General features: G+C 45.2%; 1 protein-coding gene across 1 annotated transcript; it reads left to right on the top strand.

Moving 5' to 3' along the window:
* Nucleotides 1-339: 339 nt before the first annotated feature.
* LOC306824042 (uncharacterized protein) lies at nucleotides 340-9,018 on the top strand (the record flags this gene model as incomplete). Its single annotated transcript, XM_079344000.1, has 7 exons — nucleotides 340-505; nucleotides 1,100-1,369; nucleotides 1,805-1,892; nucleotides 1,974-2,031; nucleotides 2,322-2,489; nucleotides 7,299-7,387; nucleotides 8,871-9,018. The coding sequence occupies 7 exons, from the start codon at nucleotides 340-342 to the stop codon at nucleotides 9,016-9,018; spliced, it is 987 nt and encodes a 328-aa protein (XP_079200126.1).
* Nucleotides 9,019-17,204: the final 8,186 nt, after the last annotated feature.

Below are 17,204 nucleotides of genomic sequence, written 5' to 3'. Positions count from 1 at the left end.
CTAAATATGATGTAGATGTTAAAGAAGACCCCCAGTATTCAGGCCGTGTGCAGAGTACCTGTGTGAGGAACAACTGTACTCTGACCATCACAAACGTGACAGAGACAGACAGGGGTAGATACAAGTTCATGATGAAGAGAAACATGAGCAGAGATATAGGTAGAGCTGGGGTCTTCCTGATTGTCAGAGGTAATATTTCAGACTTTATTCTCTGAGCTCAGTTTCTAACATGCTGTATATACATGTATTTATTTCTGCATGTTTGTGTGCTGATATTTCTCCTCATGTTCAGATCTAGAGGTGCAGGTGATCAGACAAGATGAGACTGTACTCAACTTTATGTGTGAGAACAGATGTCCTGATGATCCCTCCTTCATCTGGTTCAAGAATGGAGAGAAAATCAAAAATGAAACATCAGATGTTTATTCATCAAAGCAGGTTCTTCATACAGACAGTTATTCCTGTGCTCTACGAGGACAAGAGGAGTTCCAGTCTCCTCCAGTGTGTGAGTGTATTTACAGTCTTCACTGATTCCCACCATCACACAGAGCCTTTAAAGGACCAATCAGAGAGCTGCTCTCTTCCTGTGTGATCATGAAGGAAACATGCTGTGTTGAAGCTTATCTGACAACAATGCAGCAGCCAGTATGTCCTCCTTCTAACTTTAGATTCTGCTCCTGAATGCTCTGGATCTGATTGGACCAGAGAAGGTAGGCGGGGCTTTGAAGGCCGTTTTGGACGCCCCTGGGTTTGCCAGATATGAGAGCAGTTATCAGGTGAACAGGTGTTGCAGCGATGGAAGCGGGCAGTGGAACTGCTTCAGATAGAAGTGATTGTACCCGACCTAAAACACCTCTGTATTGTTAGAATTTGAACTGCAGTACCCATTTTGAACACTAGGTGTCAGAGTTAAATACTGCTCCTTTAAACTCTTTATGGTAACTCCATTTTCATTTGTGCAGGTTATCAGAAGGTTTCCGGATTTTCTGTCTCAGTGTTTAGTTTTTCTGCAACAGTAAAAACTTTTATTTTAAAGCTGTTCAATATAACACATCACTATCTGATGTGAGTGACAACAGTCTCTCTGATTCTCCTCCAGATGCTCCAAGGCTTCCCTCTGTGTCACTGAGTTCCCACGATGAGATAAAGGAGGGCTCTTCAGTCAATCTGACCTGTAGCAGTGATGCTAACCCAGCAGCTAATTACACCTGGTACAAGGTGGACGGACCTCTAAACCCTCATCACACATCTTCAGAAGCAACGCTTGTCTTCAGCTCCATCCAGTCCTCTGACGCCGGGGAGTTTTACTGTGAAGCTGAGAACACGCTGGGGAGAACGACCTCCAAACACATCTCTGTCAACCTCCCATGTGAGTAAAACACTCATTGAATAGCGTGATGTAAAATCCTGCAGTTCCTGGAGTGTCCACTAGAGGCTGGCTGCAGCAGCACAGGAAGTCACATACACACCCATTCAAACAGCCTGTTTTTACAGCAGACATGAACATGTTTACAGCCTGCTTCAAAAAACCAAATAGGTGTGATTAGCTCATGTCTCCATCCACACACACTGTACGGGGGGGGGGGGGGGGGGGAATGTTTTGATGACTCAGCAGTTTTGATTGGATGAAGGATCAGAGTTATTCACAGTAAGGCGTGTAGCTGAGCTGATTGACAGGTGGGCGCTGTGTAACGATTTGTCAGGAGGCTTAAAAGTATTTTCATCATGAACAAAAAAAGGAAAAGTGATGTTTCAGTCTCATCCTTCCTCTGAAGTGTCTCACATATCTCTCTTTCATTCTTAGGGATCTCAGACTCAGTAAAAACCATCCTCAGGTGGACTCTGCTGCCCCTCTTGTTGAGTCCTCATCTCCTCCTGGCTCTGTGGACGAGGTCAAACCATCAACATTCATTCTGTTCTTTATGACCGCCATCTTGTTCTATGTGGATTTATTGTTTTCTGATTGAACTCAGGTGGAAGAAAAGAGTGAACTCCACCACTGAACCAGACGAACCTGCAGAGATGATCGAGGTGAGAGAGAGAGAGAGAGAGAGAGAGAGAGAGAGAGAGAGAGAGAGACAGAGAGAGAGACAGAGAGAGAGAGAGAGAGACACACACAGAGAGAGAGAGAGACAGAGAGAGAGACAGAGAGAGAGAGAGAGAGAGAGAGACACACACAGAGAGAGAGAGAGAGACAGAGAGAGAGAGAGAGAGAGACACACACAGAGAGAGAGAGAGAGAGAGAGACAGAGACAGAGCTCTGACTGACTTTCTGTCCATCACTGATGAAATCTGTTTCTGATCAAATCTTCTCCCCTCAGTTCGACGTCCTGTATGAGAACGTGTCGGCCGACACTGCAGCACAGACAGAAGCTGCAGAGGAGCAGGAAGACATGCTGGAGAGGGGAGGAGAGGAGGAGACGAAAGGAGAGGAGGGAGGAGAGGAGGAGGAGACAAGAGGAGAGGAGAGGAGGAGGAGACAGGAGGAGGTGAGAGGAGAGGAGGGGAGGGGAGGAGAGGTGATGAGGCAAGAGGAGAGGAGATAATGAAACAAGAGGTGAGATGAGATGAGGAGAGGAAAGGAGGGGAGGAGAGGAGGAGACGAAAGGAGAGGAGGGAGGAGTGGAGGAGGAGACAAGAGGAGAGGAGGAGGGAGGAGAGGAGGAGGAGATAAGAGGAGAGGAGAGGAGGAGGAGACAGGAGGAGGTGAGAGGAGGGGAGGGAAGAGGAGAGGAGATAATGAAACAAGAGGTGAGATGAGATGAGGAGAGGAGGCAAGTTGAGGCGAGAGGAGAGGAGGAGACGAGGGGAGAGAAAAGGACCCCCCCTCTAGGACAGGAACAGAATGTGTTGTAAGATTTACAAAAAGCAGGAGACCAGCAGGTGTCATTCAGGTAAACCCAAACTGTGAGAGAGGATCCAGCGCTCAGACGTTCTGTCGCCTATCGGCAATAAAACACCCGAGATGGACAGATCTCACATCAAAGGAAACACCATCGAGTGTTTTATGGAAAACCAACAATCCTGTAAATATTGAGACCATGTGATGATCAGATAATCTGTATATGTCGTAGTTCTTGTTAGAATAATAATAATAATAATTTTTACTGATACTCAAGTGTGATCTGAATGTGCTCGTGTCATGTTGTTGTATAAAGAAGGTTTTAAACTCTGCTCACATTTATACCAGTTATTTCATCATGTTTTAAGTTTGTGTGTATTAATCTTACCGCCTGATTTATCAGTATATCACGGTGCGAGTGTGGAAAGTTGCAGAAGTGACTCACACACACATCACATCACATGCTCACTATCATCTCCTTAAAAGGAAGTGTTTACCAGAAGACGGGTCGATGACGTAGCGTTTGTACCCACAGACTCTGTTTCTTGTGTTCTTGATTCAACTTATTAATAAACTTTATTAACCTGAGAACTGAGACGTCTCCTGATCGTCCCTGTCATCCAATCAACGAGTGCGTGGAGAAACCAATCAACGAGTGCGTGGAGAAACCAGAGTCAAGTCAAGTCAAAGTCTTATTTAATTTTAATTTTAGTTCTTTGTTTTCTTGTTTTAAGACCCTGACACACCAAGGAGACCGCCGCCCGTCTGTGAGCGGCCGCCGCCCTCGTCTTTGCGGTGTCTCCAGCTCCGTCGCTGCCCAGTTGATCTTTTATTGGCCGATTCCACGTGTTAGGGAAAGGACTCTTTCTGATTGGCTGTTCAGCTAAGCGAGACTTTCCATTAATAAAAGACCGAGGGCTGACATCACCAGCGCCTTTTTCAACTTTTTATCAGACATCATTATCGGTGACCGTTATAGACGTGTTTAAAGATGGTTTCATTCATCTACTGGATCAAAAAGATGCATATTCTTCCTTTAATACTTTATTTCATTAAGTTAAATCAAGTAATTCGGCTCCTGGAAGAAAACATCGGAGCTCATCTCCATTCATGTTGTCCGAGACAGAGGTGGAGAGAATCAGCGTCTCTCGTCCTGTGAAGTTATTTTTTGGTTGCAGAGAGAATGAGTGAAAACTGCGGGGAAACTTCACCTGTCGTTTTTCAACTTTCTTTCATTTTCGGAGCAAAATTCTTAAGCTAACTTAAATCAGCTGTTAAATTGTCCTGATTTAAAGATCATTTGTCTGACACTGGAGAGAGAGAAAGAGAGAGAGTGAGGGAGGGCGAGAGAGAGAGAGAGACAGAGAGAGAGAGAGAGAGAGAGTGATGAGGTCCTCTGTGCGTACACTCCTGTGAATGCATTAAAACTGAAGCTTGTCAGGACTTAATTTTAAAAATGTTCATGTTCAGCTGTTTGCTGATGAAGCTGAAATATAAACAACAGAATCTCAAGACTTAAGAAAATGTGTTCCTGAGCTTCTCAGTGCCTTTTGTTGTTTTGTTGAAGAGAACAACAATCGAACATGACGCTAACATACAGGCTAAATATCTAAACACATTTTTCATGACATCTTGACTAAGACTGTGTCATGATCTTATCGTTATCTCATCGATCACGCTCTACAGAGGTTTGCTTCCGTGCGTGTGTGACTGTGAGTGTGTGGAGGAAACCATGAAAACGAGAAGTGGATTTAAGCTGGGCTCTTGTAGGTATAAGTAAGGTCCTTTACCTGCTTTCTGTAAAGTGTCTCGAGATAACGCCTGTTCTGAAGAGACGCTATACAAATAAAGATTGACTGATTGATTGATTGATTTCCAGTAATGTGGGTAATCTCTGATTTGATCGTGAAACAAAGCGCCTGACAGATGTCCTGCACTAATGTTTATTTTTATGGCAAATATAGAGGGGTCCAAACGGCTGATTTTAAAACCCGAGGTGGACTGGACCCCCCCCCCCTCTGATTATAAAGTGGCAGCGCCCATGAAGCAGAAACATAAACCTTATTAGCCCCATCATTGCTGTAATGAAGTCTCTGGACTTTCAGGCTGTTGTCCTTCACATCAGATCCTGCAGAAATCGTCCGGCTCTCTTAAGATGAAATCTGTTTACAAAAAAAAAGAAAGATGTGAGGGGAGCTTTTACAGCAGCTACATGTAGCAGTCGTCCCAGAAACTCTCTGCAAAACTACAAAGGAAGTCAGAGAACGACGGCACATTCGTACCTTGTCTGAGCTCGATTCCTCTCCCCTCGCTCGTATGTATTTAATTCAGTAACGTCGTTCTTTACCTGAATGATGCGCTTGCGAGCAGCCTGCATCACGCACACGGTTGATTTGCAATTCACCAAAAAGCAGAAAGAAGAAGAAGCAGCCATGGCGAGTCCATCCTGCTAACTGTGGATTTTGAGACGCTAACACCGACCCTCGTCCTACTCTCACAGCCAGCGTGCAGCTCAGAGGGGGAAGCGGGCCTGTGCTGCGTGGTTTCTTTGGACCGAACAGGTGCACACAAGTAGTGTCAAGAGCTCCGCTTCAAGCCGACTCGGACGGTGCGTTTGTGTTCACATTGAATGAATGAACCGGGCTTTTGGGTCAAGCGTCGGATCTGTGCCTCGTCTAACACAACCCAGAGTCATCCTGTGAAGGGACAGACAAGGAAATGTGTTTTTTTTTAAATGATCCTCTCAGCAGTTTCAGAGATATTTCAGTGGCTGGTTTGCAGATCGAAGTTGCAATCCTCAGAGCGATGTAGCACTAATGGCTAAAAATAGAAATGAACAGATGACTTCACACCTCAAAGAAAGTCTGAGAGAAATCTAACCAGTGTTTTTTGTTTCAGGTCTATTTTTAAAGCTGGCAAGGAAGAAATCAGGTGCAGCTGCATATTGACATGGACTCTCTGCGTTCTCCTCGGGCAGGTCGTTCTGAGCCTCGGGGCCCCTCGCAGATCAGGTGCTGCCTCTCCCTCCCGTCTGTGTGGGACCGCCTCAGGGTTCCTGCCAGGTGATCTGGGGCGATGTGAGACCTGACACCGGCTTCAAAGCGCTCTGACATTGCAAGGATCCAGGACATAGAATGCTGTAAAAAAAAAAAAAAAAAAGGCTTACATTTGAGATCAGCTCTGAAAATTGCAGGCAGCCAGCGTGAGGATGAGGAAAAACGGAGGGGCGTTTTCTCTGTCTTCAATCTCCTACCCCCCCGACTCTGCTCTGTCAGATTCACGTCCGCAGCAATCTGCTTCAGTCCTCAGAGCGCATGAGAGGAGGACAGCCGCTCAAGACCACACATCACATCAAACCCAGGCTCTCGCTCCCACAGAGACATTTTGTTCCCACTATTTTTAAAAGCTTTCACACAAAGGGAGAGAATGTGTTCTCCACCACCGTGTCCTACCGCTGGCCACTGGGAGCTGTCCAGTATAATGAAAGTCATTACTGGGAACCACTGGAGAGCTTCAGTGGAGCAGCTGGAGTGAAAACGCTTTCTGGGGCTGCAGCACAAATGTGGACAATTTCCATAATTTCATATGCACATAATAAGTGAGTGTGTCAGGGTCTGTGTATTAATGAACAAATGCAAATAGGAGAGAATTTTTATTGGATTTTCCTTTAAAATATTAAAGAAGTAAAACCACCGTAACTTCATGAAATACCTGCTTCTGCATTTTATATCTCACACATGCTGTGAGCGTCTTACACATGTAGATCGAGCTGCAACCTCCGGAAGTGCAAAATCCTGCAGTTCCTCAAGTGTCCACTAGAGGCTGGCTCCAGCCTGTTACAGAAAACGAAATATGCCTGACTAGTTATTGTCATCACTTGTACACACTGAAGAGGGGGGGATTTTTTTAACGGTGAACATGATTCGTGTTATCCATCGTCTGGCGTGTAGCTGAGCTGATTGACAGGTGGGCGCCGTGTAACGGGTTGTCAAGAGGCGTGAAACCCGCCTCAGCTCTCAGCCTGTCGTTAGCTTGACTCAAAGTTAAGAGACTTTTTGGACCCCTTTATGGGCCGAACGTAGACCGTACATATATGGGCGTCGTCTCCATGACGTCACACACTGGTTTCTGAAGTGGACTTTTGAAGCCCATCAATGGTGTTCGCAATATTGCTAACGTTCAGAGTTTTCCAGCTGCGCCAACACGCTCTGCGTGGTTTCTAATGAGCTACACGTCTGTTTTTTTTGATGGAGTACGCTGCAATCACTCGCCAAGCTGAACATAATAAATTAACCAGGACAGGAATTGAGACAAAGAAAGGTCGAGGGCGTACGGTAAACACACTCACCATCGTATTTTCCATCACATCAAAACAGGCATGAACAAGAAAAACCTCCTCGGAAAGACAACGTGACCTTCTTGTGATCTCGTGGTGACCGCTGCGCTCACGTTCCAGAAACAGAGCGCCGTCCGTGGGAGCTCAACCGTGGCGCTGACGGAGCACGGCGTGAACAGATCCAACAATCAGCTCACATTCCTGCATATGTATGAAATCTTCACATCATGAAAACATGTGAGTTATAAAAAGTCTAGTGGGATCTACTGGGAGATATGAAACGACCGTACTGATGCATTTTATTTAAACGCTCAGTGGCGTTCCCCGTCGTTTTTACACGTTAGCTTCACTTACAAACTTATTTCTTTGCAACAATAATGCACAACAACGTTTAGCAGGGAAAGAGTGCGAGGGCGCCACCCGAAGGAAGGTTTCCTACTGTCGATACCAAAGAATGCATGTTTTGAGTCACTGCTGTGGTTTACGTTTTTGAGCCCTAAGGCGCCCCCTACTGGTCTGTTGACAAGCAGCACCTCTGTCAAAGTTTTATTTTTATTTTTTTATGGTATTTTCTCGCACTGTCAACGTTACATCTGTATAATTTCCAGGTTTGGGCATTCCTTTGTTTCAGCACTCCAGCTGACGGCTGTGCAGGGGACTCTGCAGCCTGTGGGGGGCGACAGACTCACATGTGTCTGAGTCATTCATTTAACTGATGACTTAAAACTTTGTTATTTATTTGTCACTTTCTTGTCTTAAAATCTCTGCTTTGTTATTTGTTTAGTTGAAAAGTGGCGTTGAGATGACTGAATGTGTTGGCACAGCAGAGAGATTTGTCTGCTTATAATCCACAGTGAACACATCATATTTTACAGTGATTTTCCTGAGAGGCTGCTCTGTAAACACAGAGGTCACAACTTTGATTCGCAGAAAGGATAAGGGTGGCCATCAGCCGCGGTGCGTCAGGTTGAAGCGTCCTCCAGCCTGACGCCGAGCTCGTGGATCTGCTCTCTGTAGGTCACCCCGCATGAGGAGAGCTTCAAGTGCTCTTACTGTAATTGCTTCGTGATTATCTTTGTCCGCACTCTGCCGAGAAACAATCACCGAGTTACGCATCAAAGCCTGACCGTTAACCTCGTCGCAAATCCAGTCAGACTGAACGATGTAAACACAGACATGCTCAACGACACAGCGCGGAAAAATCCTGAATGTAGGAAGAAGAAGAAGAAGAAGAAGAAGAAGAAGAAGAAAGAGGAAGAAGAAGAGGAAGAAGAAGAAGAAGAAGAAGAAGAAGTAGAAAGAGGAAGAAGAAGAAGAAGAAGAAGAAGAGGAAGAAGAAGAAGAAGAAGAAGAAGAAGAAGAAGAAGAAGAAAGAGGAAGAAGAGGAAGAAGAGGAAGAAGAAGAAGAAGAAAGAGGAAGAAGAAGAAGAAGAAGAAGAAGAAAGAGGAAGAAGAAGAAGAAGAAGAAGAAGAAGAAGAAGAAAGAGGAAGAAGAAGAAGAAGAAGAAGAAGAAGAAGAAGGAGAAGAAGAAGAAGAAGAAGAAGAAGAAGAAGTTAGGACGTTAAAAGACGTCAGACACACACTTGTGAGGAAACTCGTTCAACACACCCCAAAGATCAATAAATCAATATTTATCGAATCACAGATACGTGGAAAACAATGAGAGACTGTTTTTTCTCTTGTCCAAACAGATGTTTCTGCACCAACGTGCTGCAGCTGACGTCCTGCTCATCTGGACGTCACGCCGCCTTCACTCACCAGTTCACGCTGAAAGTCAAACATCCTGCAGAAGATCACACCCGCACTGTATCGTCTGCTGCTGCTCGTCCTGGGCTTTAAGGTCGGCTTCCTGCAGCTGCTGCTCCAGCTGTTCACCACGTTCTGACCTTCTGCATGTAAGATCAACTGATGACTTATCAGAGCATCAAATCAAAGTGCTTACTGGTGTTCAAGTCATCTTCTGAAGTTTCTTTTAGTTCTTTGTTGTTGTTGTAAACAAACAGCCGGTCAAATAAAACAGTACACGGTGAAACGGTGCGTGCAGACGGCGGTCAGAGTGACGTCACAAGAGTTGTTAAACTTTACACACCTGCGCGTGTCTGTTTCAAACCCACATGAGAATCTGCTCTGCTGTGGACTGAACCCACATGAGGGATTTTTGACCTTTCATCTGAGTAAAATATGTGAGTCAATACCAGAAGCTCTCAGACTCTGGATGCAAATAACGCAATATGTCAGCGCCGCCGTGGAGGAGGAGGAGGCCGTGTGTGTGTGTGTGTGTGTGTGTGTGTGTACTGTACAGTGTGTTGTACCAACAACAACCTATAATGTGTTCAAGCCTACGCTGCCAGCTGTGAAACAACACGCACACGCTGCAGAGCGAGGATAGACTTACAAACACCTCGGGCACGCAGCGACTGGAGATGCAGTCTGATCGCAGAGATCGGCTGTGTGGGAGTGAAAAACGAATCCGAGCTCTGACAATGTCGCTCTGCATCCATCCATTCAATTTGCATCTCATTACTTTAAATTACAAAAGTTTGGTGCATGTCAGGCTTTTATAATGAACAGCCAGGTCGATGAAGGGAATTAGAACTTGTAACACTTGTTTAAAAAAAAAAAAACATGACTTAAATATTCAGGTACAAATTAGAAGCGTGTCTTTATGATAGGAAATGAAAGTTTGTTGTCATGAAAAGACTGAAATGAATTCTGATGCCTCTGTGTGGCCTACAAATGCAAACACGAGGAATATTCTCCATAATGTCTGTAAACACTCCTGCAGGGTCGGTGTCACATTAAGCTTCTAAACCAGGGGTGTTCAAAGAACGCCGCGGGGGCCATTTGTGGCCCTTGAAGGGGTTTTTTTGTGGCCCCGGACCTCAATCGAAGAATCAGAAGATTTTGGCCCGAGGCCTCGTTCAGATGGCACATTATGTCATTTTTCTTTATCATGTTAGTGAGGGCTGAAAGATAAAATCAGTCAATGTATGACGGATCTGTTTTATTTAACAGCTTGATTATTTCAACGATGAAAATGAACCTTTGCATATGTTTTGCAAACAAGCAGACTTTAACCATTTAATAACCTGAGTTTAATATATAGAAAGCTTTTACAAAACAAATAACCCTGTTACAGGCTGAGAAAAACTATTAAAAAAAAACAGAAGAAGAAAAACGGAAAAGTATTTAATGTCTTTTTATTAAAGAGTTAATTTTGTGAACCTTTTGATTCTGATCTACAAATCCTCACTATTTGTTCAAAGAATAGAACATTTTTAAAAACAGTTTCTCACTGTCATTAGTTATTGTGTCTTTATGTTATTTTTGAAGAGGTCAAAATACAAAAAGTTCCTCACAGTGTTTAAAAAACAAAACCTGCAGTGAATGAGTGACGTGTGTTAAAGCTGCCTCATAAGCAGCAAACGTACCTGTAGGGTTTTTCCTCCCGTCAAATAGAAACCCTTTTTTTTAGCTGCCTTTTGCTCTTTGCAGCATTAAGCGTTCATGTTTTGTTCTCTAGATTAAACGTGGGATGGAAGAACTCAACATGCAAATACACAGAAATCAAAACATCCTCCTCCGGTGGTCTGAAACGGTCCCGCCAGGTTTCCAGAGTTCTGCTTGAATCTGTCTGTTTCCCCTCGCTGGTTCTGTTTCTTCTTTCTCTCTGAGTGACGTCACTGTCTCCCGTCTCTCGGCCTGCTCGGGGTCAGTGTCCGGTTGCAGCGAGCTAGCGTGTGTGTTCGCCCACTTCCCTGCAGGGTGACGATGAACTGCTGGCCCACTGTCGCTGGTGGCAGGTTGGTCCGTCGCCATGGTGATGACCCTTCCCACACCACACGCTGAAAGGTTGTTTCCACCGACTCGACAGCCATGGTGTCCACAGATTGGCCTGAAGTCCCCAGTTGGCTTTACTGTTAGATAACGACCTCGGACCAAGCGGAGAACGTTGCACCCTCAGCAGGAAGGGACTGGGGATCCATTTTTAATGGGTTCAGCAGAGAATAATCATTTCCTATATTGGAGCTGTTTGGTCTTTATTTTAATAACACGACCTTTCCCAGTCGTGTCGTTTCATGGAGCCTGAGGCTGCGTGTGCATGTGAGTCCCTCTCTCTCAAACAGCTGGCCCTCCTGCTGATGAGCCAGCCGGTGACCTTCAGGCCAGCACTATGAAGTCATCTGCAGGATTCACGTTTTACCATCAAAGCATATATTATAATATACATCTCGTAAGCTTATTAACACCTCACAATAATTTAGTTTCTATCTATAAAGGTCTCACTGAGGATTTCAGTGATAGTCCTGCTGAAGTCCAGGATCGTTAGTCATCATCATTCACAGACTGATTGCACTTTTTTAATATGGAGTTTTGCCTAATTGTTTTTATAAAATCATCACAGGGTTTAATTTGTATTTTTTTCAGAGGACGGTCGTGTATTTGGGGACAGCCATTATTGGATGAGGCACCAATGTGTTTCTGGTCTGTGATGCTGCTCCTCGAATATGAAATCTAGCGACAGTGAAGGCAACAAATCGAAGCTTTAAAGTACTTTCTAAACGAACACTGCTGCTAATGAGAGGCTGTTTGTTTTCATGGATTCTGACAGGAGGAGGAGGAGGAGGAGGAGGAGGAGGAGGAGGAGGAGAAGGACAGACTGATGAAATTAAAGGCATGAGAAGTTGGGTAAATGATTTTGGTTTATAAGCCGTGCATCCGTAGTTCATTCGTCCGTCTTCTTCATGTTGGCGTTTGATGATCTGTTCCATAAACTGTGACTCCTTTGAGATCACAGTGTGTTTCATCTTTGTTGCTCTGATGTGACCGCATGTCTCCTGAGAGCTCTGCAGCAGCTTGTATTCCACATGTCCATCACTGATTATTTACACTTCACCGCACATAAACACGTCTGACTGATGCACGTGACCTTCCCACCTGCAGGAGGAGCCTCACGTGTGAAAACGATGCAACCTGGTGTTTCTCCTGCAGAGAGTCCGAGTGAGCTGACTGAGAGAAGGCAGCAGGATATAATCAGGAGAATTCACCTGGAGCCAGTGGGGGGTCGGGGGACCTTTATTCCCTGTGATCTCTGCACGACAGTAGACTCAATAGCCACCTCTACCATCTCCATGCATGTAATGACCACACAAAGCATTGATATAAAGGCAGATATTGTTACTGTTGCGTCATGAAGTGGACTCTGCAGCTTTGAATTGAATTGAATTTGTCCGACACTTCCCACTCCTCCTTTTTCACGTCTTGCCTCAGGCGCCGTTGTCCTGCGTTACTTCTGATCTAATTAAACCATTTAGAGTGAATGTTTAATCCCACAGGGAGGCGTAGAGTCTCCGATATACAAAATGACCCTCCCTGTTGTTTCTCATTTAAATTAGTCGGAAACTGTAAAGAAAGTTTTGCACACAGAAGTTTGCACACAGAACAGTGTGAGTGACCTCAGTTGGCATCACTTATCCAAAGTAGATAAAATCTGAAGCCTGTAATTAAAACTGAAACTTTTAAGCCACAAAGTCTCATTCTATTAAAAGAGAGTCAAAGCTTTGAGGTCCACTCGCCCCAGAGAAATGCAGGTGAGACTTATCGGGGCCTTTTGAAAGTGAGACTCAGTTCAAAGCAGCTGTGACTTTGTCTTTTTATCAAAATGGCCGATTTAGAGACGTAAGCTCAGGTGGTGGACTGAGCAGAGGGAGAGAGCTGAAGTGATGCACATTAAATAGTCAGGTGATGGTTGATAATGAAATGTCCCTCAGCATGTTTATATCTCACACCCTTTGAATGTTGTCAGAATAATCTGAAGCTCTGCAGCTACGCTTTGTTTGGATTCAGGGGGGACAGGATGCAAACACTCGTATTGTGTTTAATATGGAAAATCAAAGCTGATGGGAAAATGCAAATAAAAAACTGCAGTTCCTCAAGTGTCCACTTGAGGTTGGCTGCCTCAGGTGCCAACAGAAATAAACAGCCAGTGTCAGTAACTCTTTTCTATTTGCACAGTGGACGGGGTGGAGGTGGTTCAGAGTTATGCTGAACTTCACCTCTTTTATAGTTTGATTCTGCTTTCCCAACAAGCGACCGCACCGTCAATGGGCTTCAAAACTCTGCTTCACAAACAGGAGTCGACATAGCTGAGACTACCATCCATGTTTTATACACTCTGTGGTCACTGCTTGTTCTCTTTATTTTACTTTTATTGTACTTAAAACTTTCAGACTTTCTTGGCAGGTCATTTTAGGCCAATTCCACATTTTCCGTGATATTTATGTTTTTTTTCTTGGCTACTTTTCTTCCTCCCAGTATGTATATCTTTTGACAACAACACACACACACACACACACACACACACACACACACACACACACACCCTTACCATGATGCGCTTTTGGTGATTCAACGCTGACCACAGGGGAGCAGCTCACACTCATGGCTAACGTGGGTGTTTCTGTTGCATAAACACGAGTCAGTGCCCCATCCTGCACAGGTCAACCAGGCTCCAGGCCCTACTATCTGCATCCAGGCTGGGTGAAAAGTCGGAGGAGAGGCGTTATCTAATGCTAACTACATCCTCCTACGCTCCACCTGAAGGCCCACACACCTCTCTTATATAAGGGGGAAACCTTTTGTTGCTGATAGCCCCATCTGAAGCCGGGTTCAGCTCATTTCACTGTCATCTTTTTTCCATTTTTACCGTGGCAGCTCTGATCCGAGCGTGTGTGAAAGGGAAAGGTTGGCGCTGTCTGACAGAAAGAGGCTGCACCGCCACAGAAACCATAGCAACACCGGTGAGAGTCCGACTGGAGCTTTCTCTCGTCATACTTAAAAAACATCAGACGTATTATTGGAATCACAGGGGCAGTGTGCAAACACGTCGGCGCCTGCAATCACACTTTTCCCTTCTTCTCCTCCTTCTCCTCCTTTTTTCTGATTCTCTCTAATATCTGTTCATCTTGTTCTCCCTCTCTGCCCCGCTTTCTTCATCCCTCGTTTGTCTTCCCAGCTTTAATCTGTCTGTCAGTCAGTTTCCACATGCAATGACTGAAATGTGCTCGGTCATTTTCTGTCTCTTCCAAAACGTTTCCTGTTCTCTGATCTTTTTTTTCTTCTTCTTCTTTATAACCTCGCACCAGCAACAGAACTCATCTCGTCTTTGCTTCCCCGTCCTCCTCCCTTCACGCCTCACACCCTTTCCTTCCCTCTCACTTTCTGTCCTTTCATCTTCACCATCCCTCTTTTTACTTTTTCTGATCCATCCTCGTCTCTGTTTCTCCCCTCCCTGCCTCTCCCTCCACCTGTAGCCCTCAGCTCAGTGTTGCTGCTATTCACGCTGCCGTGATGAACTTGCAGAGGCAGTGGACGTGTGCCGGCGTGTCTCAGCGGGAGCTCGGCCGTGCTGAGACGCCCAGTGCAGCCAAGTCATCCTCAGTATGTCTCTGATGTTGATGTCGGGGTAGCTCTGCACTCTGCACAGATGCACGGCGCCCCCAGGTGGTGAAAAAAGGGGGAAGAGAATCAAAACAGTGAGAAAAGGCAAGTGATGAGAAAAGATGTAACTTTCCATTCTGAAAGAAAACAACGTGACACGAGAGGGAAGTCAGCTCCTCTGATTCAGTCTGAGGAAGGAGAAAACGGTTCGACTGCAAGCAGTTCGTCGTGTGTCTCCTTGAGGCAGCTTGCTTTCTTTATCGACAGTTTCCGGAGTGAAAATCAGCCCCAGAGTCAGTAAAGTAGCCGTCATGTTCTCTGTGTGGGTCTCTGATGTGTGGACCCTCCTTCCTTTTCTTTTTTTGAGTCCACCTGTTTTGTATTGCGCGCTTAATGATTTCACAAAATGTCAAATGTCATCAACACTTTTAATTCCATCACAATCACAACAGGTCTGCACGGTGCTGCAGTGGTTATCTCTGTACCCTCACAGCGAGGAGGTTGCTGGTTTGAATCCCGTCTGAAAGGACTCTCTCTGTGTGGAGTCTGCATGTTCTCCCCGTGCACGGCTTCCTCCCACAGTCCAAACACACGCTGGTTACCTGCTGACTCTAAACCGTCCGTAGGTGTGCATGTGAGTGTGGCTGGTTGTCAGCCCTGTGATTGGCTGGATGGAAAATCACAAAATTTTCACCAAACGTCTTCTTCTGGTGATAATTTTTGTAAAAAGGAGGAGAGCCATCCAAAACATTAAAAAAACTAGCAATCCCCATCCTTAGCGGTTAGCGGCCCCTCAGCCGTAGAGCGATGACTGCGCTGGGCCTCGAGACGCAGAGGCGGCGAGCCCAGCTGGAGGAGAGCTCGAACAAGATACTGTATGTGAAGAGGCGGGATGAGAGAGTGACATTTGTGAGATTTCTTTTTATATCTTTATCCGGGGAAAGTTCAGGACACAGGGTGTTAAAAGTTGATAACAGTTCCAGGGTTTAGTCCCGTTTTAAGAGTCAGACTCGCGTCTCATAATGCCGTTTGAGAGCTTCCTCTGACAGACCCTCTCTCACTTGACAAAGCTCTCGCTAAGCTGCAACTTCCACGTGCTGAGTCGTGCTCTCCGTGACGCTACACTCCTCTGCTACATGCAATGAAACTGGTCGAGTCTGCCTGCATGCAGCGCGGCCACAACAGACTTACCGTAAACGCAAACTTCCCACGCCGTGTACTTTTGTTATTCCAGCTGATGCAGGACTTCGTCAAAGGCTTAAAGTCTCTCCCTCTGCAGCACACAAGGCAGCTAATCCACCCCACCAATGTTGACACTCGGGGCTAATAGAAATCTAAATCTATCACCTGTTATATTCATACAGCCGCAGCTTTACTGAGGAGGAGAGTGACAAATCTGTTTCATGTGATTACCGGTTCATTTGGAGACCCTACGTATGAATGATGGGATCCTGCAGTTTTCCCCGTTACATCGTGAGGAGCACGAGGCAGAAATCCCCCGAGTCATGTGGACCTTTAACACCCCAGTGATTCCTCTGTGTACATTTTGAAATGTGACACAGTGTGGCAGAGTAATAATAGAAGTGCACTTTGAATCGGTCTAATTGTGACAGCCTGCAGCCTGTTATCTGTCGTGGTGTAGATACAGGTGGCATCAGGAGAGAGGAAGCTCAAACACTGCTTTACTGATGTACACAGAGGCTGTGTGCAGTGAATTATAAATGAATGTTATATATAGATATGATGATGGAGGCAGAGGACGTGCCTGTAGATTTTTCTAAACGTAGGCTTCTCTGTTGATGATTAATTGATTTCTTTTTTTGGAAATTTAAAGGAAAATAAATAAAATAGAAATGTGGTTCGACAAGGAAAGAGAAGATATTAAACTATTGAAACTTTAAGTGTGGCTCCACGTTTTTTAGCCCAGGTCACAAAATCTGCAAAGTCCATCCTCTCCATCTTCTGCCTGCTCCACTTTCCAGAAAATGTGTGCTCAAACAGGCCGTTTGGAGATGTTCCCTTCATGACATCACAAAGGGCAGTAGCCCCTCCCCCAGGTGGGTGACACTCCCACAGCTAGGTGTTTGTTCTGCCCTCTGAGTCTGCCTTCTCACCGTAAACAATAGGACATGGAGCCAGAAAGCAGCGAGTACACCCGAGCCCTTCCAGAGAGGGGGCGTGGCCAGACACAGCTCATTTACATATTTAAAGCTACAGACACAGAAACAGCCTGTTCTGAGCAGGGCTGAAATAGAGGGGTTTATAGACATGATCAAATACAGGATCAGAGTGGATTTACAACAACACACTTCACACACATGATGAAGAGGAGCGAGGACACTGATTTCACCTGAAGACGAGGAGATGAGACATATATTGTTAAGATCTGGTGAGTCAGGCAAACAAAGATATTTAATGTCTTCACTCTGAGCTTGAGAAAAGGGTGATGCCTCCTTATCAATAGATTCAAGCACATCAGTTATCAGATGAAATGTTTATTTTAAAACAACAGGCCTTAACTGTATGATGGATGATTTAAAAGTCTCTTGCCATATGAACATTCAGGGATGTATTCATGTCAAGTG

This window comes from Symphodus melops (genome assembly GCF_947650265.1).
Source record: "Symphodus melops genome assembly, chromosome: 5".
Lineage (NCBI taxonomy): Eukaryota > Metazoa > Chordata > Actinopteri > Labriformes > Labridae > Symphodus > Symphodus melops.
Note: the sequence above shows the minus strand (reverse complement) of the source record. Positions and strands in the feature narration are given on the sequence as shown.